At 38.4% G+C, this 24904-nt stretch overlaps 1 protein-coding gene across 5 annotated transcripts in view; it reads right to left on the reverse strand.

Annotated features, from left to right (window-relative positions):
- Nucleotides 1-10021: 10021 nt before the first annotated feature.
- Nucleotides 10022-24904, reverse strand: part of LOC131687533 (glutamine-dependent NAD(+) synthetase) — a 123456-nt gene continuing 108573 nt past the window's right edge. For 2 of the 5 annotated variants that reach the window (XM_058971642.1, XM_058971633.1), the window contains 4 exons: nucleotides 17152-17315; nucleotides 12898-13153; nucleotides 11574-12841; nucleotides 10022-11513 (listed from right to left, as the gene is read on the reverse strand). In XM_058971642.1, coding sequence (XP_058827625.1) covers nucleotides 10793-11513; nucleotides 11574-12841; nucleotides 12898-13153; nucleotides 17152-17297 — 2391 coding nt within the window. In that variant the 5' untranslated portion in view covers nucleotides 17298-17315 and the 3' untranslated portion in view covers nucleotides 10022-10792. Of the gene's footprint in view, nucleotides 11514-11573; nucleotides 12842-12897; nucleotides 13154-17151; nucleotides 17316-17398; nucleotides 17453-17504; nucleotides 17705-24904 lie in introns of those variants that run through there. The other 3 variants (XM_058971629.1, XM_058971638.1, XM_058971647.1) reach the window with 3 other exon arrangements.

Here is a 24904-nt window from a genome sequence, read left to right on the forward strand (position 1 = left end):
TTTCAAATGGACTTTATTCACACATCACTGCAAAAACACTCGCGAAACTTTAATCGTTTACTAACAAAACTTCAAATGTTCTGCCAATGTGCAGATGACCAAAGGAAAATGTTCGGAAACTCTCATTTGTGCGTTTTAATTTTCACTTCAGATTTCAGTTTTTCTCAATGTAAACAAGCGAGTCGGTGCCTAGCAACGTGGCTTCTACATATCTTCACCTTCAGCCATTCACTGAATCACTAGCGACAACCCTAATTTTGTGTTCTGTATCTACCGCGTAAGTCAATACATAACATTGAATTACAATGGAAACTCCAATAATTATCAATGTGGCAAATCAGGAAGCGACCAAACCATCCAAATCACCCAAAATCAACATAACCTAAAAATACACGAAACAAGAATTCAAACGCAACAACAATGAATAAATGAATAAAATAAAAGTCTGAATAGAGGTTAACACACAAACAAACTAATCAAAGGAACGCGAAACGTCCCGTCGGCGACGGGGGTCCCGTTGGTGCGAATCAACCTTCCGGGGGATTCGATCCACCATCCATCATCGGTTAACGGGAGAGAAAAAAAACAAAATCTCCACGACCCATTGACGGGGGATCCCACGGTTGGCAGAGAGGGGCGTTCATGTAATTTAATTGATTGATTGATTGATTGATGGTCCGCGAAATCATAACTTTGCTGCGTTCCTCTCTGTCTGCCTTGCTCCAAGGGCGTGGAGCTTTTTTATGCGATTTTTTTTGGTGAAAAAAAACATAATGAGAAGAAAGAAAAAACGGCATTTCGGGATCTTCCTCCCGGTGTCCGGTGCCGCGCTCGAGGACGAACAAGGGAAACAAAACGGGCAAAGATAGGAGGACACATACAAAAGAAGAAAAAACACACACACTCATAATCGCAAAACAAATCAAAGTATATCGGGGTTTTTTGTGCAATCACTATTTTCGGTGTCGGAATAATTAGCCTTAGAGTATTGAATAGGTAAAAACAAAAATAAAAAAGAAAATGCAAGAGATGAAAAGAATGATCTTGAAAAACGACATAACAATAAACTATAATCAAAACCTATAAATGCTTTAGACTTTCGAGTGATTCGAGGATGATAAAAAGAAAAGTGGAAGACAGCAAAAAAAAACTGATCAAAGTCAGCGCTGCGAAATCAAAACTCATATCGTGAACAGCGAGAGAGAGAGAGAGGGTGGCGCCATCGTCGCTAAAAAGAGAGCAATAGGATCAATTAATTGTAGCAAAACATCCGCGTAGTACGTAGCCTACTACGATATGATTATTTTTATACAACAGACACACACACAACTGTCACTGTTTAGCGTAAACAATATGAGTACCTTTTTATCTAGTTTGTAAGATTATATTTTTTTTTTCGCTAAATTATGCATTCTCCCTTATCGAGACAGCTTCCACAGCTGACGAATCGTAGAACAACAACGGCAACACACATTCCTAATTGTATTGTAAATTAATCTCGTTCTTCCCTCCTCAGTCCGTCTCTCCCGTTGATCGGCTTTAGTGTAAATCTATGTTCTATATTTTTCCCCCTTTTTAAACAATTTTCATTTCTCTTTTAGTCTTACGATTTAGTCATTTAAGAAATTGTTGATTTGATTTCCATTTTCGAACAAACATGAAACTAGTTAATTTTTTCTTCCTTTAGTATCTGCTACTTAGTCTAAAAAACACATTTATACGAAAAGGTTAAAGAAAAAGTTCTTCCATCCTTCTTCTATTTTATTGTATGCGATTTAGGACAACTTAAGCGAAAGAAAAAGAAAAAAACGACGAATCTCATGGCTTTAACCTTCCATCCTTTCCAGCTTTTATTTGGGCTGTTTGTTTATAATCATACCGTTGAAACTCAGTTTATGCAAAAGAAGATGAAAAAAAACGAATTACAGAAGGGGGGAATGGCGTTTGCGCTCACTCAGCTCACTAAAATGCTCCTTAGTACATAGACAAAAACAAACAAAAAACGATAAAATAGTGTTTGTTACACACAGAAACACAGAACCCGGCATCGATCACATCGATCCGTTTTCACATGTAAAGAATGTCAAGTTTACGAATCTCGAGCCGCGGCCCTTCCACCCCCCCCTTCCCCCCAATCGTTGCATTTATTATTCAGTTACTTTATTATACAATATTATTACGATGATGACGACGATCATGATTAGGATGATGATGATAATGATGAATGTGCGCTTGTCGGAATGTGGCAAGTGTGCAAAATGGAAAATTTGCTAAAAATTAAAAACTCAAAATTAGTTGTGAAAAATAAAACCGAATCTGTTTTCTTTTAGTGACGAAGAAGTGGAACAAAAGAAAGCCTGGATTGGTTTTGTATTGGTGCCCTCATCGTTCATTTCTGCGGTGTGATTATGTTGGAAAATTCGATGAAAGGTGCCAAAATACAGGTTGCAGAAATTCTAAATTTCAACATCAAACATTATCCATCCACAAAATTGGTAAGTTTTAAAATGCAGGGTGCTGAAACCAGAAAACCACATTCAAATGTTCCTGTGTATTGCAGGCTACAAAAAATGTGGAAATGACGAGAAATAAAAGAATAGAAAAGAGATGCAAAAATCCCCAAAAACTGAAGAAATACGTCAGAAAATAAAAAAATATTGGAAGAGAGTAAGAACAGAGGTAAAATGGTTCATTCTGAATCGGATGAAGATCTCAAAATTGACGATGACGAAAATAATGGTGAATTTTTTGTTATGAATATAACCTACAAGAATGTTTTAACGGAAGCTTGTAAGTATGGCTTCCCCACTACTCGGGTTCTGATTTGCCCGGCAGACCCTTTTGTCAGGGCGACCTAGGCTCTTCTGCCAAGACTTTCGGATTTTCGTAACACAACAAATAGCAAAAGGTAAGCAAACAAGTAACTACATTTTTCCCTGTTTATTTTTCACAATCACTCTTCTCCGCTGTCCGTAGAACTGCTGCTGCTACTGGTGGGTTCCATCCAGACGGGACAACAACGGCCGCGTATTCGTTTTGTTTCCGTTGACTGCTCCGCCAGCGGTACTTGTCTTTATTGCTAGGGAACCTCCCTAGCGACGGTGTGTGACGAATCACCGTATTCTTTACTGTCCGCAAAGAATCCCGGAAGACACTTCAGTGTTTTTTCTAGACAAAGCCGTTGTCCTACCTGCTTTCCTCTCCATGGCTTTTATCTGTACAGGAGAGCAACATTCGTTCGACCTATCCTCTACATCTAGAGGGACGGGAGCTTAGGATGCTTTGCGATTAGCCGGGGAAGCGAAAACTCCTTTGCAATTGGCTTGCTCCGACGGCGATCCTGCATCATTAAAACTTTTGACCAAACCACGATAGGAATCTCTTCCGTCACACACGGGCACTCCACTCACAGCTATTCTGGCGGTAAATTTTTCCGACAAAATCGGCGTCTGTTTTCAACCGTGCTTCGTCATTTTCTGTTCCGTTCACGTGGGTTGCCTTCAATCCTCCGTGTAAACAAACACGCACGAGCATAATCGCATCTGTCAAGCAGAAACTTTCAAAGTTGCGCATCGGCAGCATTATCAGCACACATTTTTCAGCAAAAGGAGAGCGGTGGCATATCAACCTGTGTTATTTATAAAGAAATTTACTACACCTATTTAGACCAACACACCACGTTCACCAAAACCAAAACAAACAAAATTCACAAGAAAAAGTGAACGATCATAAGGAACAGCGGTGAGCATTATGTTACATAAACAATACACTCTACGGAGAGAGTACGCAAAAATTGTTATATTTCCACCCAGTGCTAAATTGTTACCTTGTCGATTCGTTTGAATCGAGTGACAGCACGAGAAAAGAATAAATTGGATCCAATAATATACAACATTAGTAACTTAAAAAAACGATAAAATGGATCGATTATTGCGGAGTGTACCTCAGAGGACAATATCAAATTGGTGAAAGAAAACATTGTAAGCAATGATGTCTTCATTAACTGATTAAGAAGATTAAGTGTATTCCGATTTAAGATGTTCAATTTGTTGCTGTTTTCGGTTTTTTACGTTTCAAGTGACCCTCCTTGAGCTAGATCACCCCGTTTACGATTCCGGTAGACACGAACTCCGTTTGCCACATGAGCAGATCGGTTGCCAAATCATGTATTGATTGACAAACTTTGAAAGTTTCTGCTTCTTTACTTCCTCCGGAACATCGCGCTTATGCTGGGTGGTGAAGAACAGTAGTCCCGGAAGCTGCCGAAGTCCACCTTGACGTAAGTCTCATCATCCATAATGAGACAATCGGCCTTATTCTACGCGGCGCGTGATGCGAGCTGACTAAACTCACCTCACTTTACGCGACTTTTTTCATCCGATTCTGAGAGTCGACTCGGGTGAGGTGAGATTCCCCATTGCGGTTAAATGGGCGTCTCATGCCACCCGAAGTGACTCGTCAGAATTGGGTGAGAAAAGTCACGTAAAGTGAGGTGAGATTAGTCGTCTCACGTCACATGCCGCGAATGAGACTTCGTCACAGGGGTGTATTAAGAATTTTTTTATGTTTATTTTTGTATATATGTACAATATATGTATGTTTGTATGTATATGTTTTTTAAAGATAAAAAAAAATCGAAAACAGTCTGAGCAGGAAAAAAATTTCCAAAAACAGCTCAGAGAACGGGTTTGGGCAGTCTAGTCCCCGACGACGGACCTGGCTTACTCGAACGGAGACTTCCACGGCGAGAGAATTTTTCCCGAAGCCGGCGTCCCAACGACCCAGTGGTCAGTCGCAGCCTACTCAATTAATCCTTGGTGCTAAATCCACCCTAATTTTGCGGAGTTTGCCGGCGGTGATTTCTCTCCCGAAACCGTTGCTCGCTGTTGATCACGCCACTTCCGTTGTAAGGCGATCATGATCACTATCACCACTCTGTTGACCGCGTTCTATGTGTTTACGTCGCTTGTCATTCTGCAGCTCCCCTGCACGTCGCTTCGTGGTGTCTCCTAGACGTTCTCACACTCCGGAGACGCAATGATGACGTTGCGTTCTCGAACCGATGAAGATACTTCCAGAAGCAGTCGTGGCTCGACAGGAGAGGTTCTATTGACCCACGTCGACAGGTTTGGAATTAGCCGGTAGGTCTCTCTTCCTTTCACAGTATTGTCCCATTCTTGCTGCCACGTCGTCATCGAATCGATTCTCACCGTCTTCCTTACGTTTCTGGTGATCCTTCGATTGTAGCACTCGATATACTTCGCCGGGTGATCATCCAGGCGATAACGTATACTGCCTAGGACGATATTGTGCTGTACGCGCTCGCGACTCATACGGCCACCAGCCGGAACGTTCTGTTCAGCTTTTCGCGGTTGCGCTTGGTTTTAAGCCCTGAACCCTGGACGGGAACCCCATATCGCAGTATCGATGACGAAATACTAGATAGGAGACGTCTCGCGCTGCTTCTCGGGGCGCTGACGTTTGGCATGATCCTCGCTATGGTGTTCGTTGCCTACGCCGACTTTTCGCGGGTGTTATCGACGTGGCTCAACCGCTCGTCGATTATCACTCTCAATTACTTCAGTGTGCACTGAAGTAATTGAGAGTGATAATCTCAATTACTTCTCAAGCTTCGATGAAATCACTTGCCCTCCGACGTCAATCTGCAGTCTCTGAACCGCTTTGCAGTTGCTTACCAACAACACCTCCGTTTTGTAGTGAGCTATCTGCAGTTTGACCCCCCTTCATCCAGTTCTCGATCGCATCTATTGTCTCCGTCACCGACACCTTCACTCCATCTAGTGTCTCACCCATCACCGTTAGTGACACGTCGTCCGCGAAACCAACGATTTCCTGTGTAGCCGCAGTGTCAAGATCCCATTGGTACATCGACGTTCCAAAAAGTTGGATCGAGAATGGAGCCCTGAAGAACGCCCGCTGTGACTCGCATTGACTTCTGCCCTTCGTTCGTCTCGTACAGCAGCACTCTACTCTGAAAGTAGCTTTTCAGGATCTCTATTCTGTTCAGCGCTGCCGCAATGGCTTCCCAGCTGGCGCTGTTGAACGGATTCTTCACATTATCGTAACTACAGCGCAGCATCGATTTCCGCTTAACTTCTGTTTAGATGCCTACTCAGTACCCACGAGCATTGTCCGAATTACCTCCAATGTGGATACTTCTTTGTGGAATCCTAACTACATCTTGGACAGTCCGCGCTCACCCTCCGTGCATTTCGTCAGCCTGTTAAGGATAATTGTTTCCAGGAGTTTTCCAAGTGTGTCCCTGGCTTTGGTAGCAACACCAGTTTCGGTACCTTCTACATTTCGGGGAAAATGTCGTCAGCTAGACACTTCTGCAGCACCACGCTGAACATATCCGGATATGCCACGAGCACAGCTTTCAGCGCCACGTTTGGTATTCCATCTGGACCGGGGGTTTTCTTTGATTTTAGTCGCATCGACGCTTCATTGAACTCGTCGTTAGTCACTTGCCACTCGTCTGTGTTGCTCCTTCTTCTTCGCCGTACGGTATCGGTGACCAGGTAGTTGGATCGTGCTTCGGAAAGAGACCCGCAACGATTATCTTTAGCTTACCCGGGCATATTTCTGCTGGTGTCGACGGGCCCTCATCTTCGTCATGACGACTCAGTACGCGTCCCCCAGGGATTGGTGTCTATTTCTCAGCCCAGCTCTTTATGGCAAACTTAGCACGTCCAATTTTAAAGCGGCCCTAGCTTTAACAAATTGGGGGAGAGGCACGCAGCAGAGCACCAACGAATCCTACAGAATATGATCCACGGGAACGCAAAAAATGACCGAACACCACTGGGACGAATCTACAAACCTGGCCTTCGAACAGTGCAAAAACTTGGAAATGCAGCTCTCCTGGCACATCGATCTCACGAAGCAAAACTGGTGCTTGAAGTCGATGCCTCTGGTACTGCGATAGGCGTCGTTCTTCATCAATTCGACGACAATGGACTACAACCATTGGCATTTTTCTTTCGCAAACTGAGTGATGCCAAACAAAGAGCCAGCACCTACGACCGAGAACTTCTGGCTATGTATGAGGTGGTCAAACACTTTAAAGACCGGCAGAGAATTCTGTATTTATACAGACCATAAGCCTCTGGTTACCGCTTTCCTGCAGCGCTATATCAGCGAGTTCACTACCGACATTCGCCATGTACCCGGCGAAGCTAATAAGATTGCTGATATGCTGAGCCGCATTACTTCGATCACTACCACCACCATCGACTTCGATCTAATGGCAAAGCGGCAAACCGACGATCCCGAGCTACAGCAGTATTTGAAGTCACCACCGCCAGGATGCTTGGCTTGGTTCTCAAGGCACTAAAATCTCCACTGTCTTCCTCGCCTATGTATTGCGACATATCAACCACAGCGATCAGACCGTCCCGATCGTCCCGAGAGAATTTCGAGCTACGATCATCGCAAATCTACACAACGTCTCTCACCCTGGAGTCCGAGCAGCAACTCGCCTAGTTGCGGATCGCTTCGTGTGGCCGTCTCTCCGGCGGGATTGCAAGAACTCCGTTGTCCATTGCATCCCGTGTCAAAAATCAAAAGTACGCAGGCACAATAAATCACCAATACTGCAGATCACCACCCCAAACGAGAGATTCGCTCATGTGCACATGGACCTGATCGGACCCCTTCCACCAGCTGATGGGTTCGTATACAGCCTAACACTAATAGACAAATTCTCTCGTTGGCCAGAGGTTATCCCCATTGCAAATATGACTGCAGCCACAGTAGCCCGAGCCTTCATTAGTGGTTGGGTCGCGCGCTTCGGAGTACTCATCCGAATCACCACCGATCTCGGCCGACAATTTGAGTCCGATTTACTTCGAGAGCTGACCAGAATGGTGGGCATCACACACATCTAAAGACGACGCCTTATCACTCGCAAGCCAACGGACAAATAGAGAGAACACATCGACAGCTAAAGGACGCGATCATGTTTCACTCACATATGAAGTGGACAGAATCGCTACCTATCGTTCTTCTGGGAATGAGATCCTCTCTGAGAGAAGAATAGCAAGCCTCGTCAGCCGAGGCTACCTACGGAACGACACTTCGTTTGCCTGGTGAGTTTTTCTCCGAAGCTCCCACCAAACCACTACCACCAGAGTTGGTTATGGATCTCAAGACGATCACGGCCAAACTTCGACCGACACCCTTGAGCAACCACTCCAAGTATCATCCCTACGTCCAGAAGGAACTAGCTGTTTGTTCACACGTTTTTGTCAGAGTTGGTGTAATCAAACTGTGCGAAGGCCCCTACAGAGTACTACGCCGGAAGAAGAAGGTGTTTGTCATCGACATCAAGGGCAGGAAACAGGCTATCTCCGTCGATCGTCTTAAGGTTGCACGGAGAATGCGCAAAATTCGCAAACGAAAAAAGCAGTTTTTTCCACACCGTATGTCAGATCTTCATAAAAATCAATCGGCGTGTGTAGAATGTTGTCACAGTACTGCTGATTGATTTTTATGAAGATCTGACATACGGTGTGGAAAAAACTGCTTTTTTCGCTTGCGAATTTTGCGCATTCTCTGTGCAACCGGGCACACAAATTATGGGCCCCACTGACAGTTCAGATTGTTCTGCTCGTTTTGCTGCAAGCTCGATTCGCACTAGATAGAAACGATACGGCATAGCTCGATCTTTAGATGTTTGTTAAAAAGTGAAAATATTGGACTGCACATTGAAGAAAAGTGTTGTTTTGAACATGTCGGTAAATAACTGAAAAAATTTACCATTATACCAACAAATTAATAGAAATTGATCCTCACTAATTTGTGTCAAATGAAATTGATTATGTCTATTGTGGATCGACCTTAACGCGACGTGTTAGATCTTGGCTTTGAAATCATGGCGGCGTAGCAGATACCTGGGTTTGCCTTTACAAAATAGTAACGCGGGTAGCGTCATGAAAACTATCGTATGGGAGTTTAGAACAGCAACATCTGCTCCAAAAGTATATCATTCGAGACAACCAGCGATCCAGGGAAGCAGATTCCAGTACTGATCGTAAAATATTTACATATCGTCATTAATTGGCATGATTGGAATACTAAAAATAAATCTTCCGCGCTCAGACCGAATGGGAATATCTTAATGGCTTATAATATTAGGTTCCTGAACAAAGATAAAAAGGAAAAAGAGCCAACACCGGAGCAGTTTCAATAGTATAATGCTTAACTGTTCTATAGAACTGTATCTGCTAATATTTCCCTTTCTTTTAGGCATATGACACAAATATTTCTTCTGCGAATTTAGAAAATGTATTTTTCTAGACGTGTATGCTTTTATTTTTTATCTAAAATGGCACATTTCTTCGAACTTGTATGGTGGTTTAAAAATCAAAACCGAAAGCTGGCCCTATTACAACCAAAGCCCCCACAATAATCCCACTCAGATATATGGGCACTAGAGTGGCCAGAAAAATGATGAATTTTTGAAAACTCAATCGTCCCACCCAATATAACTCGTATTATGTACTACAATTCTTCTGAACATACTGTTCAGCTAAATTTAACCATTATCTCACAAAAATGTATAGTTGGCGGGAATCGAGTACCGATACACAACCATGCACTGATAGGCCCCATGTAAAACTGACTCAGACACCACTTCGTTAAAAGTTTAATAACTTCTTTTAACAAAGCCCGATTGACTAGCAGTCTTCAACAAAGTTGTACACAATTAAATGATCTTTCTTATTTTCACTTACAGTGATAATACTATGCATACAGTGCCACCTAGCGGCGAAAGTGCGAGTTTGTTGGTTTTCTCCATGTAAATTGTCGAAAAATCCCATACAAACTTCAGGCACGTTGGTCCGGTAGCTAGACTTGTCCGATTTGCTTCAAATTTGGAGCAAGTACTCCTGGTGGGACTAGGAATCGAATCAGGGGTGGGCCGATAGGGGTCATTTTTTTCCTGTTACTCTAATGGGCACCTTCAACTCGGTCGGTACACCTTTACCCCTAGCAGTAAAATCGAACGACTTTTCTTTATTAGTATCACCGTTACATTTTCTTACCAGCATTATTAATTCGCTTCGAAAATTCTTCCTACTTGAAAGTTGCTCCCTAGGAATATGCAATTGCTGAACAATTTGTGGCTGTGTATTTCAATAGATATGATGAGTATGCAATGGGTGAGTGTTGTTTGTGTTCGTGGTGTGCATCGATCCGATTGAGGTCTGCTCTGTTATCAGTTGATCGTTGACTAATCAATATCCTAACACTAATCGTAGGTACAACCACAGTTGTGTTGTTCGTGTACCTCTAGTTGCTACTATTAAAATCCTTATAGTTTTTTTTTAATCTATACTGTATTATTCAGGCAATAGAGGTGAGTTTATTGCGATGACTATCAACTGTTTTTTTACTGTTAATAATGCAACGATTTTCGTTAAAGGTTATTGCGGATAGTCATCAGTAGAATTGGTTGTGAATGTCTACTTGTAGGTAATATTTGTTTCTATCATTTTAAAAAGCACTACAATTGGATTATTTCATCCGCTTAAAAGTAATTGAAAATGTTTAAAACCTTTATTGTTTTATCTATTTATGCGAGTTTGAAATGTGTACCTTCCTACTATAGGTAAACTGGCCGACCAATCATTGGTATATACTTGTTTCTAAAGCCACAATTCTAGCTACCAAACGAAATGTTAACATTGGTAGAAAAGAAAAAGTCTATCTTATATCTAAAAGATCACAAACTTTCAATTGTGCTTCGTGTATGCCCCACTGCCCTTCAAACTGGAACCCCAGTTCTATCCTTGATCTTTCCCATCACACTTGAATGCATCTTCGAATAACCTCCGCTACTGTGCGATTTAGTTAATTTGATCGAATCATGACCATACCCGGCATGATTATTCAACTGATGCGCACTTCCACCACTGCTCATCCCTCCAATCACACCGTCGGAAAAGAACAACGGCGAACTACTCTTATCCGTTCCTCCGCCGCCTACTCCACCACCAATTCCAGTAGCAACTCCCGGCGAACCAGACCGGATACCAGTCGTCTTATCGTTTCCCCCCGTACTCGGACAACTAATCCGTTCCAATTCCTCGTCGATACACTTAAACTGCCAACTCCAGTTAGCACGGTACAGAAACGGCCTATGATCAAACCGATTATCGTCTGGGCTGTACGATTCGGCATGATAGGCCGGCGTCAGTATTGTCATCTTGTGCCGATTGATTGCGTAACAGCGGAAAAAGTGCTTCACCTTATCCGCCACAACCTGCGGACTGGAGCAGGTGTCTTTCCACATCGAGACCAGTTTGCAGAACATACTGTACGGTCCGCAATGAGATTGCTTGCGCAATCGACCGAACTCGCTGAGTTCGTTGTAGGTCATACCCATATCTTCCTCGTCGGTTTGTGCTAAGGTGCCATCGCGCAACGGTTCAAGTTCAGCGGTTGGTGGTGCCGTAACGATGTCCGCGACGATCGGAAGGTTGAATCTAAAACGAAAAAGTAGAATTAAAATTCAAAATTCAACGAGTATAGGTTAAACGACAGACTTCTCTTTAGCAAACAGCAGGAACCGCTTCAAATCCGTCTTCGAGATTCCCCCGATCGGATTGATATCCGCCGACGAACAGTCATACTTGGTCATGTACCCTCGCAGTGCCTCGTCAACGTTGGCGGAACCAAGCACCAGCAAACCACCGGGTCTGTTACGAACCCACAGCATCAACTGGGCAAACAGATAGGACAGTACCATCCTCGTGCGAGCTTGGATGTTCTGCAGCGCTAGATTCTGCCTCGGGCAACCACCCTGAGTTTTAAATAGCGGTTTCATCCCAGTCACGGTGTGGAAAATCGTCAGCAATGCACTAACCGCCCCGTCAATGTTAATCTCCAAATGGTAGCTTCCAATTTGGGACGATAAAGTGGTCGCCCGTTGTCTTGTTTCCTTACTAGAATTTTCACTTCCCATATAGCAAGTAACAAGCAAACGATTACACAACGCCGCCGGATTGTCCGGGGTAAATTCCGGGTCGGCTAAAATCTTTCGAACATCGTGCAAGACCTGGACGTCACCGAGCATAATGGATTTCACCACCAGACGGCACATGGAGTGAACGATGATTGCAGTACTGCTGGAATCTACTCCGCCACTGAGCGGTAGGAAGAATCCTCCCTGACCGGAACGACGAAGATAGTCCCACAGCCAGCAAGCTGGCCCGAGAGCGATTTCTTCTTCCGGACTGTGATAAACCCAGTCCAGTGGGGCACTTTGTGGTATGTTCAAATCACACGGGTGAGACAGTTCAAAATCGACATTGATCCGAGGGTAGGTTGGAGTGGAAGCAGCTACCGAGCAGCGTGACCGTAATGACAATCGGTACGAACGGATGTCTTCGAGGTCAACCGTAGCGGTGGTGACTTCCACATCCTCCAAAGCGAATTGTTTCCCCCTGGCGATGATCTGCCCATTCAAAGCCACCGCAGAACAACCGTTAAAGTAAATTCGCTGACCGTCGCAGCCACGCAGGTTACTAAACAAATACATGCCGCCAGCTTTGAAGCTGGCATTCCGAATCAGATCCGTTGTGATGTAAGCCTTACGCAGTTCCATGTAGCTCCCGGAGCTATTGACCATGATTTCCACTCCCGATAGGGACATATCGATGTGGGTACTGCGAGGATTCCACAGTTCTTCGCAGATTTCATATCCGATGCAGGTGTCTCGCGTTGCGATTACCGCGTCCCCAATCGGAACTGTGTGCTGTCCGGTCGCGGCAGCAATCATACGTGGTAGGTAGTACTCTTCCGTTTGACGAACCTTTAGAAAACATAAAATTGTGATTAAATACTTACAGTATTTTAAATTAGTGTTACCTTTGGCCACGCGGTAAACCAGCGCGTCTCCCGATAGTTGCCGTCGTCGCAGTTTGCCATCTTCGGACGGACCAGTAGAATGCGTTTGTTGTAGAACACCACCCGACAGTTGTAGGCCACATTCCGATGTTGGACTGGCATCCCGACGTCGATCAGCATGTGCTGGCTGTGGGGGGACATCATGATTTCGAGCAGGATTTCCCACGAGTGCAGAAACGTGTCCGACTCGTGGAAGTGGTCCTCGCAGCTGTATCCGCTGTGGAAAAATGGGGAGAAATTCAAGCATGAGGTCACAAGAGGAAGTAAATTTCAAAATTTGTATTTTTGATGCCAAATGACTTTAAAATGCATAAAGCGTCAAAATTTGATGTAATCTCGAAAAAAAATTAACGAAAGTTGACTTTTGGCGATTTTTTTCAAAGGGGGGAGTAAAGGAAAATTTCAAAATTGAATTTGCATGTTTGATGCCAAATGACTTTAAAATGCATGAAACGTCGAGATTTGATGAAATCTCGAAAAAAAATTTTTAACGAAACTTCTTTTTTGGACTTTTTTGGTTCAAAGGGAGAAAATTTCAAAATCGAGCTGGGATTTTTGATGCCAAATGACTTTAAAATGCATAAAGCGGCAAAATTTGATGTAATCTCGAAAAATTTTTTTAACGAAAATCGACCTTTTTTGACGATTTTTGTTCAAAGGAAAATTTCAAAATTGAATTTGCATGTTTGATGCCAAATGACTTTAAAATGCATGAAACGTCGAGATTTGATGAAATCTCGAAAAAATTTTTTTAACGAAAGTTCTTTTTTGGACTTTTTTGGTTCAAAGGGAGAAAATTTCAAAATCGAGCTGGGATTTTTGATGCCAAATGACTTCAAAATGCATAAAGCGTCAAAATTTGATGTTACCTCGAAAATTTTTTTTAACGAAAATTGACTTTTTTGACGATTTTTGTTCAAAGGGGGAAAATTTCAAAATCGAATTTGCATTTTCGATGCCAAATGACTTTAAAATGCATGAAACGTCGAGATTCGATGGAATCTTGAGAAAAAATTTTTTTAACGAAAGTTCTTTTTTGGACTTTTTTGTTCAAAGGGGGGAAAATTTCGAAATCGATCTGGTATTATTGATGCCAAATGACTTCAAAATGCATAAAGCGTCAAAATTTGATGTTACCTCGAAACATTTTTTTTAACGAAAATTGACTTTTTTGACGATTTTTGTTCAAAGGGGGAAAATTTCAAAATCGAATTTGCATTTTCGATGCCAAATGACTTTAAAATGCATGAAACGTCGAGATTCGATGGAATCTTGAGAAAAAAAATTTTTAACGAAAGTTCTTTTTTGGACTTTTTTTGTTGAAAGGGGGGAAAATTTCGAAATCGATCTGGTATTATTGATGCCAAATGACTTCAAAATGCATAAAGCGTCAAAATTTGATGCTACCTCGAAAATTTTTTTTTAACGAAAATTGACTTTTTTGACGATTTTTGTTCAAAGAGGGGAGTAAAGGAAAATTTCAAAATCGAATTTGCATTTTCGATGCCAAATGACTTTAAAATGCACGAAACGTCGAGATTCGATGGAATCTTGAGAAAAAAATTTTTAACGAAAATTCTTTTTTGGACTTTTTTTGTTCAAAAAGGGGGAAATTTCAAAATCGAGCTGGTATTTTTGATGCCAAATGACTTTAAAATGCATAAAGCGTCAAAATTTGATCACAAATTTTTTTTAACGAAAATTTTTAGACGATTTTTGTTCAAAGGGGGGAGTAAAGGAAAATTTCAAAATTGAATTTGCATGTTTGATGCCAAATGACTTTAAAATGCATGAAACGTCGAGATTTGATGAAATCTCGAAAAAAATTTTTTAACGAAAGTTAACTTTTTTGGACTTTTTTTTGTTCAAAGGGAGAAAATTTCAAAATCGAGCTGGTATTTTTGATGCCAAATGACTTTAAAATGCATAAAGCGTCAAAATTTGATGTAATCCCGAAAAATTTTTTTTAACGAAAATTGACTTTTTTGACGATTTTTGTTCAAAGGGGGGAGTAAAGGAAAATTTCAAAACTGAATTTGCATGTTTGATGCCAAATGACTTTAAAATGCATGAAACGTCGAGATTTGATGCAATCTCGAAAAAAAATTTTTAACGAAAGTTTACTTTTTTGGACTTTTTTGTTCAAATGGGGGGAAATTTCAAAGTAGAGCTGGTATTTTTGATGCCAAATGACTTTAAAATGCATAAAGCGTAAAAATTTGATGTAATCTTGTAAAAAAAAATTAAACTAAAATTGACTTGATGCAACCTCGAAAAATTTTTTTTTAACGAAAGTTAACTTTTTTTGTTCAAAAGGGGGAAGTTTCAAAATCGAGCTGGTATTTTTGATGCCAAATGACTTTAAAATGCATAAAGCGTCAAAATTTGATCACAAATTTTTTTTAACGAAAATTGACTTTTTTGACGATTTTTGTTCAAAGGGGGGAGTAAAGGAAAATTTCAAAATTGAATTTGCATGTTTGATGCCAAATGACTTTAAAATGCATGAAACGTCGAGATTTAATGCAAACTCGAAAAATTTTTTTTAACGAAAGTTAACTTTTTTGGACTTTTTTGTTCAAAGGGGGGAAAATTTCAAAGTAGAGCTGGTATTTTTGATGCATAAAGCGTCAAAATTTGATGTAATCTCGAAAAAAATTTTTTAACGAAAATTGACTTTTTTTGACGATTTTTGTTCAAAGGGGGGAGGTAAAGGAAAATTTCAAAATTGAATTTGCATGTTTGATGACAAATGACTTTAAAATGCATGAAACGTCGAGATTTGATGCAATCTCGAAAAAAAAATTTAACGAAAGTTTACTTTTTTGGACTTTTTTGTTCAAATGGGGGGAAATTTCAAAATCGAGCTGGTATTTTTGATGCCAAATGACTTTAAAATGCATAAAGCGTCAAAATTTGATGTAATCTCGAAAAAAATTTTTTGACGAAAATTGACTTTTTTGACGATTTTTGTTCAAAGGGGGGAGTAAAGGAAAATTTCAAAATTTAATTTGCATGTTTCATGCCAAATGACTTTAAAATGCATGAAACGTCGAGATTTGATGCAAACTCGAAATTTTTTTTTTAACGAAAGTTAACTTTTTTGGACTTTTTTGTCCAAAGGGGGGGAAATTTCAAAATCGAGCTGGTATTTTTGATGCCAAATGACTTTAAAATGCATAAAGCGTCAAAATTTTATGTAATCTCGAAAAAAAATTTAACGAAAATTGACTTTTTTTGACGATTTTTGTTCAAAGGGGGGAGTAAAGGAAAATTTCAAAATTGAATTTGCATGTTTGATGCCAAATGACTTTAAAATGCATAAAGCGTCAAAATTTGATGTAATCTCGAAAAAAAATTTTTTAACGAAAATTGACTTTTTGACGATTTTTGTTCAAAGGGGGGAGTAAAGGAAAATTTCAAAATTGAATTTGCATGTTTGATGCCAAATGACTTTAAAATGCATGAAACGTCGAGATTTGACGAAATCTAGAAAAAAATAATTTTAACGAAAGTTAACTTTTTTTGTTCTAAAGGGGGAAATTCCAAAATCGAGCTGGTATTTTTGATGCCAAATGACTTTAAAATGCATAAAGCGTCAAAATTTGATGTAACCTCGAAAAATTTTTTTTAACGAAAATTGACTTTTTTGACGATTTTTGTTCAAAGGGGGGAGTAAAGGAAAATTTCAAAATTGAATTTGCATGTTTGATGCCAAATGACTTTAAAATGCATGAAACGTCGAGATTTGACGAAATCTAGAAAAAAATAATTTTAACGAAAGTTAACTTTTTTTGTTCTAAAGGGGGAAATTCCAAAATCGAGCTGGTATTTTTGATGCCAAATGACTTTAAAATGCATAAAGCGTCAAAATTTGATGTAACCTCGAAAAATTTTTTTTAACGAAAATTGACTTTTTTGACGATTTTTGTTCAAAGGGGGGAGTAAAGGAAAATTTCAAAATTGAATTGGCATGTTTGATGCCAAATGACTTTAAAATGTATAAAACGTCGAGATTTGATGCAACCTCGAAAAATTTTTTAACGAAAGTTTTACAAAAACGTATACACAAATGACAGTTTTGAACGACCTACCCTGACCCGAATTCAGAAAACCAAATCAGCACTTTCTCTCTCCTCATGGCAGAAACCATCATATGACACCCTGACAGCCCGATTACATAAACACTATACCAATGAAACTATTTATACTAACCACACTTCCAGCTCCGGTCCGGTCCTATAACTGGCACCCATTTCCCGAGCCTCCACGATGGACTCCATTATCCGGGACATATTGCCCTCAAAGTCCAGCGCCCACTGGTTCAGGGTGGCAACGGCAACCGTCACTTTGCGTCCCATTTTGCGTCGTCGTTTTTGCTGCAATGGAACAGAAATTGGGAAAAGCACTTAGGACAAAAAGAAAAACACTTTTCGGCGGCAAAATTGTAGCTTCTTATTACAACTGGATTGCAGGCAAGCAAAGAAACTTTGTTTCGGAGAGAACCACTTTCCGAAACCGGTCACTTGAATCGTGAAGCGTGAAAAAACTAAAACAGTAATAAATACTAACAAGCATTCCTTCTGCTTCTTCGTTTTAGCAGCGGCTACCGACGTGTGGTTTTTGTGTGGTTCGGATTGCTGCCGCAACCATCAACCACCCACTCGGCAGGGGAAAAAAGGAATCCGATTCACCGTTACACTAGTAAGTTACTAATGACTGAACGAACTCGCGCCTAAAAGGAAGTGAAAGGAACGGACAAAAGCTGGTAACAAAGTATCGACCAAACTTTCCGTTGGTTGGCAGTTTGTGTGTCGGGTGTTTCCCTTGGCAACGCGAAAAGCTTAAAGTATGCTGCTTGTAGTAGGCGAAGCATTATCACGTGTGAGCAGGGCCCTCACACCCGATTCGGCGTCATCAGCCATCTGGGATGGGGTAGCAGGGTTGGGTGTCTGATTTATTGTCTCTATGAGAGTCTCAGAAAAGTTAGTAGTAATTACATGGAACCTGAGCATCCTCCAATTAGATTTCAGAAGCATTAATTTAATCCTAGTTTTTTTTCGAATCGATGTGGTCCAGATTTTATTCACAGTAGCGTTGACTAGCAACACTGGAAACAATTGAAAGTCCAATCGTGTTATAAGTTTGTAACTATTCTTCAGACGTTTAGTTTCGGCCGGAACTGTATGTTAGTACAACGAGCGAAAGTTTTATTCAACTTAGCCGTGGAGTGGAAAAACATACCGGACCTAGACGTTGCTGCAAGTTTACACCCTTAAAAGTTTACCGCCGGGCGGAAATTTTACGCATCGAGAGTTGAGAAAGTCTGCATAATTGTTACTATTCTGATGGTTATACAGGACATGTGCCTACCCGTCCGCACATTAGAGAGGAACAAATGGATATCAAATTTATTTGTTAGTTTCTTGTTAACAAGATATCGGTTCATTTCAGTCGTTATCGTGTCTTCTTATGAAACGTAACAATCGCTGCTTCGGGTACTTTTTTCGTATCATTATGAACGTATTAAGTCAAAACTCGTTTTTTATCGTAAGGGCAGATTTCTTGCCAAACCCAATGTTTTTGGATAACAAATTTCATATTTACTAGTCTCGAAACCCTACGTCAATCTATCAAGTAACTGATGAGAAATCTTCGAAATGCGAATTTCTCAGAATAAAATAAAGCAAAAATCGGAAAACTGAAATCAGAAATCGGAAATAAATAATAAAAGGTCAGAAATATATATTCAACGACAATAAAAATACTGGAAAGCACAAGAGAAAGAAAAAAATGATGAAAAAATAAAATAAAGCAAAAAGCAAATAAAAATGCAAAAAAAAATAAAGAAAAATTAGATAAAACTGTAAGTTTTGTGTAAACTATTTTTTTTTTTGACATTTTTTTGCAATTTATCTGAAATTTGCTTGACATTTGTGTGTACTTTTCGTTCATTTAGTTTGAATGTGGAATTTCATTGTTTGCAAATCTTGCGTCAATTTCGTGTATTCTTTAAACTATATGATAGCATGTGACTTTTACTAGCCAGTTTTTTTTTATAAATGATACAGTTGCGTTACTAGCCAGTTTTTTTTATAAATTATACAGTTCTGTTTTAGTTTTTTTTTTCTCTATCCTTTCGCTTATTGCTTTTGTTCTTTTTTGTTCATCTAATTTTTTTCTCTTTCGTGTTCCTTTAATTTTCACCTTTCATTCTTTGACCGCTATTTCCAATTCTCTGTAAACTTTGTCCTATTCCAATTATTATCTCACTTTTCTCATTTCTTGTTTATATTTCGTTCTCTCTATCTTGTTTTTCTTTTCTTGTTTATATTTTCTGGTCTCGATTCTTTTCCCTCTATTTTTATCTTCTTTTCTTATTTCTTTCAATTTTTTCTAAATTCACCTTGCCATTTCGTCACTTTTGCATTGCTTTTTAATTTTTTTTGCAAAGCATAATTTTCATCTTTTTGCTATTTTATGTACTCCATTTAGTTACTTTCTATTGCAGGAGTTTTATCCTTAGAGTTCCCTAAATCTATATTAGTTTTCTAAAATCTGTTTCCCGTTTCCGTTTTATTTTTTCTGTCATTTTTATATTTTTACTTCTACCATTTCCCGCTTCCATCCTCCTTTCTCTTAATTTTTTTATCCTTGTCTTTTTCCTGTTTCTTTCTTCTTCTTGTTTTCTCTTATCCTTCTTATTTTTAGATTTTCTACTGTTCCCATATTTTTGTTGTTGCCTTGTTCCATTATTTTTCTCAATCTTCTTCCGTTTTGCATTTCCTTCTCTTTTTATTTTTCCATCTTTATATTCCTTTTCCTCAATTTTTCAGTCATTTTTATCACTTTTCGTTTCTACTTTATTCTCCCTATGTTTTCTTTTGTTTCCTTTCTTATTTTATTGCTCTCTCTCTTCTCCTAGCTTTACCATCCTTTTCCTTTTTCGTTCGCTTTTATTCGTTTCGTCTTTTTTCTAATTGTTCTTTTCCATTTCTCCATTCTACCAAATCGTTCTCTTGTCTCCATCTTTTTCCATCTTTCTTCTTAATCTTACTTATTTACTTACTTACTTAATCTTATTCTTTGCATTTTTTTTCGAACTCTGTGTCCTAATTTTCGTTTTCTGCATTCCATTTTCCTCTTTCCGTTTTCCATTCTTCATTGGTTTTATTTTTTTTCCGTTTTTCTTCTCACTTTATGCTATTTCATTAATCCTTTTTCAAATTCTTTTTATCTTGGTTCCAAATTTCCTTCTTTTTATTTTTTTAAATCATTTTACCTTTTGGAAATTTTTCTTTTTTCCGCTTCTATTTCCACACTTCTTTTGTCATTTTCTTAGTATCTTATTTTTCATGTTTTCTTTAATTTTATCCATCCATGCACCCTTCCATCTTGCTCGTGTTTTCTTTTTCTGTTTTCCTTGCGCCGTTTACTTTTTTTCAGTTTTTCTTTCTCCGTTTTCCTGTTTCGTTTTTCAAAATATTTTTTTCCATTTTTGAATTTTTAATATTCCCATATTCATTATTTTATTAACCTTTTTACTTTATACACCACCCTTTTCAACTTTTTTGTTCTTCAGCCGTTTTTTCTTCTTGTTTCATTCATCAGTTCTTTCTTTTGCAATTTTTCCTCGTTTTCTATTTCCATAAACTTACCAAACCAATGTTACTGTATTGTATTTCTAGCTCTCTTGCTAACAACTATGTTACAGAAGAAGCGCACTGTACTTGAAAGTTTGGAATAGTTTCACAATTGTCACTGATGTATGCGTAATTGATACCATTAGTCAACCGTTGACACGGCTCAATCGTCAGCTTAAAGTCTTTTATATTTTCACAGGATGTCATAAATTGGAAAAAAAATTGGTCAGTGTTCATCAAATCCCGTGCACGTTTTTTCTAGATCATACGAGTCACGAGTGTGAACCGTTCATCCTTGATAATAGCTTCCTCACTGATGATGGTGGCTGTTGATTTTGAGGTGCTAGACGCAGCCTCTGCAATTGTCATTATTGTTTGAGCAGCAGCTACAAATTTGGCAACCATTTGTGGTTCAAACTCAGCGGTTACTGAGCACGGTTGTCCGTAATGTGGCGCATGTTTACAGAACTGGCACGTATTAATTTATTCTTGATACGTTGCTAAGAGTTCTCTGCGTAATGGCACTGAATGTTCTGTGAATCGCATTCTCACATTAAAAACACCATGTGAAATACCTCTTTGAATGGCCATTTCGAAAATAAGTGGTACCAGATCATGTAGCCGAATCTCATATTTTCTATTGTCCATCTACACGGATTTACTTTTAATCTTTGTTTCTTTCTGTTTTTTAGCTTCATCCATCCTTTTACTTCTTTATGTCTTTGCAACTTTTCCATTTTCTTCTTCTTCTCTTTGTTTTTCCTGTTTGTATTTCTTCTATTTTTCTTTTTAGTCTTTTCTTTTTATTTCTTTAACCATCTTAAATTTCCAACTCTTTTAGTTTCGTGTAACTTTTACCGTTTTCTCCTTCAATTCCATATTCGTATATTTCATTCTCAATTTTCTTTTCGTCTTTCGCAAGTTATTTTCTAGTTTCATCTCTTTTTTTTTCTTTTTCCTCATATTTCCATTTCTCCTACCCATCTTCTTTTTTTCTTTTGCTTTACCTTTAATCTACCTCCTTTTCCCTAACTATCCTTTTTCTTAATCCTCTTTCCTTTAGTCTTTGTTTTGTTTTTCATCACTTTCTATTATTTTTTTAGTTCTTGCACTTTCATTATCCTGTTTTCTTTCTCGTTCACATGCTTCGCTCTTCATTTTCTGTTTTTATTTTCTTTATTTATTCACTTCATTTGGCTTTATCTTTTCCTGCCCTAGTTACTCCATTCTGATGCATTTGTCAATTTTGTTATCCCTGATTTGTTTCTCAAATTTCTTTTGTTCCACATTATTATAATGTTGAGCGGTTGTTTCAAAATATTTCGCAAATGATTTTGGGTGATTATTTGCCTTTTACTTTGGGTAATACTCAGGCATTTCTGTAACGTGATTTGTTATTAGCCCTTGTCCTTCAATAAGCCCCTATTTCTTGTTCTTTTTTCATTTTCTCTTTGATCTAATGCTTATTATCTTCTTCTTAAATTATTTGTCTTTCTTTTACCTTGACGTGATTTCTTCATCATTCTGTATTTTGCTTCTTTCTTTTTCCTTTGTTTTATTTTCCTCAAAAGATTTATTTCTTCTTTTTCACCTTTTATTTTTGGTTGTATCCTTTTTCATTTCCATGTTTTCTGACCTTTTGATCCTATAAACCCTTTTCCATGGTCCTTTCTCTGTTTTCCTTTTTATTCATTATTTATAATCATTTTTTGTTTTCTTTTTCTTTTATTCGTTTGCTTATATTGTAGTCTCCGTTATTGTTTTTCTTTACTTTTGTTATATCTTTTTCCATTTCTCAGTTCCCATTTTTTTAAATTTTGTAACTTTTTCCTTTCTTTATTCTCATTTTGAATTTTTTTTCTTTCGTAAAATTTGCTTAAAGTTAATGTATTTACCCGTTGGATTAAGCATTGCGTTTAGTTGTGAGGTAGATGGGGTGGTACATGTACAAACTGACCACAAAGTAATTCACTTAGTAGTGCAATAGTGTTTTTTAAATCGCAAACTTACTGAAAATTTGACTTCCTTTGCAAGATTTAGGTCATACTAGCCATGGTGCAAAAGTTACCAGTTGTAGTAATTGTAAGGATGTAAGGGATCCAAATATCGCATATGTAAAAATAATGTCTCGGCTGTCACCATCATTTACTATTCCTCACACGCCCCATCCGCTCGCTCTCCTTTTTCTTTTCTCTCTCTCTCTCTCTCTCTCTCTTTCTCTCTCTCTCTTTCTGTCTACTTTTTCTAAGTTGTGTCATAAGAGGTTCTACTAATCTGAAATATTTGTTAATGCCCAAGGTTTGGCAAGAAACAAATATTTGTTGCCTACTATTTCCTTATAAATAGTTGCGACGTTTTAGTGTAGAGCAAAGCCAATCGCGGAAACAAATCTTATTTGACATCCTACTTGGCAAAGAAAATATTTGTAGCTCTGAGAAAGTTTGCAAATTCTTTGTATAATGAAAAAACTATAACTAATTTGTATTCGAACCCTGCTTTCCCCTGAAGATGAAGGATTAGGCCTTCGAAACGTTGCACTATGGGAAGGGATGTGACCGAAAATCGAAAACTACATCAACTCCAATTCAATTCATTTCTATACTGAGCGTTTATATACACTATGACTAAAAAAACCCTTAGGTATCTCACAGAAATATTTTACTTAACTGGGAAATATGAATGAATATTTTGATAGGAGACATTCCACGAGCGTTTTTGAAAACTCTTTGTATCTCAGTTGCATTTTAAATGAAACATATGTTCGAATACGTCATTTGAAAATTAAGGATACCCATTTTGTGATGATATTGTTGGAAAAGCTATTCATTGTATTGGTAAACTTTTTTCTTCAGAAACCTGCGACCAAAAAGACATCCTTGAATTCCAAAACAAATTGAACATTCTAGTTTCCTAAAAACTAACGATGATCCATCAATAAAGTAGAAACACTAGATAACCTTGAACGACGCACGCAAGAAAGAAGAAACAAAAACCAAAAGGTATATTGATGAACCATTTCTCAAATAATGAGATTTTCGGAAACATTTCAGAACTATCTGAAACAATGGTATTAGATTCGTACAGTTCGTTTTATTCAGTTACTTTATTTAAAACTTTTTAAAATTTCATTCTATATACTAATTTTTTCGATTTCATTTATTTTTAATATTTCGCTAATTCTGAATTTCATTCAGCATTCTTTTTATTCATTTTCTCCATTTGGATTTGTTTTATCTATTTTGTTCGTTTAATTCTTTGGATTTGTTTCATTCATATCTTTCACATAACTTATTTTGTTTCGCATTTTGTTCATTTTTTAGGGTTCATATATTTTATTCAGTTTCTTCGCTTTTACAATCTGTCTATTTTTTCTGTCATTCATTTTATTAATTTCATCCAAATTATTAATTTGACACAAATTAATTTATTGTAATAATTTTAAAACCTTTGTAGCATCGTTTAATGTTTCATTTTAATCATTTAATTTGTTTTATTCTGTTTTTCGTTGCTCTTTTTTTTATTAATTTTAGATATCGCGAATGAGTCTTATTTGAATGATCCAGTTCATATTGTCACGTTATTCCGAGAAGAACAACCGTCAGTAACCTAAAAATAATAAAGCGAAGAGAATTTACGAATACCATGATAAAACTGCTGATATCATGAACATTAGTTACATTACTCTTTGAAAGTAAGCTCTAAAATAAAATACCATGATATATATCGTGACTAAGATCCTGAAACTATATTACGAAAATCGTGACTAACATCCTGATATCATGAGCACAGGGCACACAACTAGTGACGAAAATATCTAAAATCGTGACAAAGATCCTGAAATCATGAACATGAATCACTCTACTCATGACTAAAATATCATGATAACGTGAATAGAAATTACGAACAAGAATCACAACAAAAACTAAACATGTCCAGCGAACAACAACAGTAACCCAACCAAACATTCTAATCTAACGGCATGTATATATTCGGGGCGAACTGGTTTTTAGAAAACACAAATGGTTTCACGAATGCGAGGTTTATTATTCATAATTTCAGGAACTTGGTCACGGTTTTCGTAAATCGTTCAGTTCACGAAATCGTGACCTTTTGTTCATGAATTTATGAACGGATTTTTTTCCGTGCAAGCAAAGTAGCTTTAACCATATTGGCCACTTATGACGGTTCTTGATGGCCCCGGAGAACTCAAGTTCCTAAGCTAACGTCACAACAATTTTTCAGCGAGTTCCCGTTTTTTCCAAACTTGATTTCAAATGAAAGATATAATACTCCCATTGACTGCTATTAAACATTTGGTTCCGGAG

The sequence above is a fragment of the Topomyia yanbarensis genome, chromosome 1, assembly GCF_030247195.1.
Source record: "Topomyia yanbarensis strain Yona2022 chromosome 1, ASM3024719v1, whole genome shotgun sequence".
NCBI lineage: Eukaryota > Metazoa > Arthropoda > Insecta > Diptera > Culicidae > Topomyia > Topomyia yanbarensis.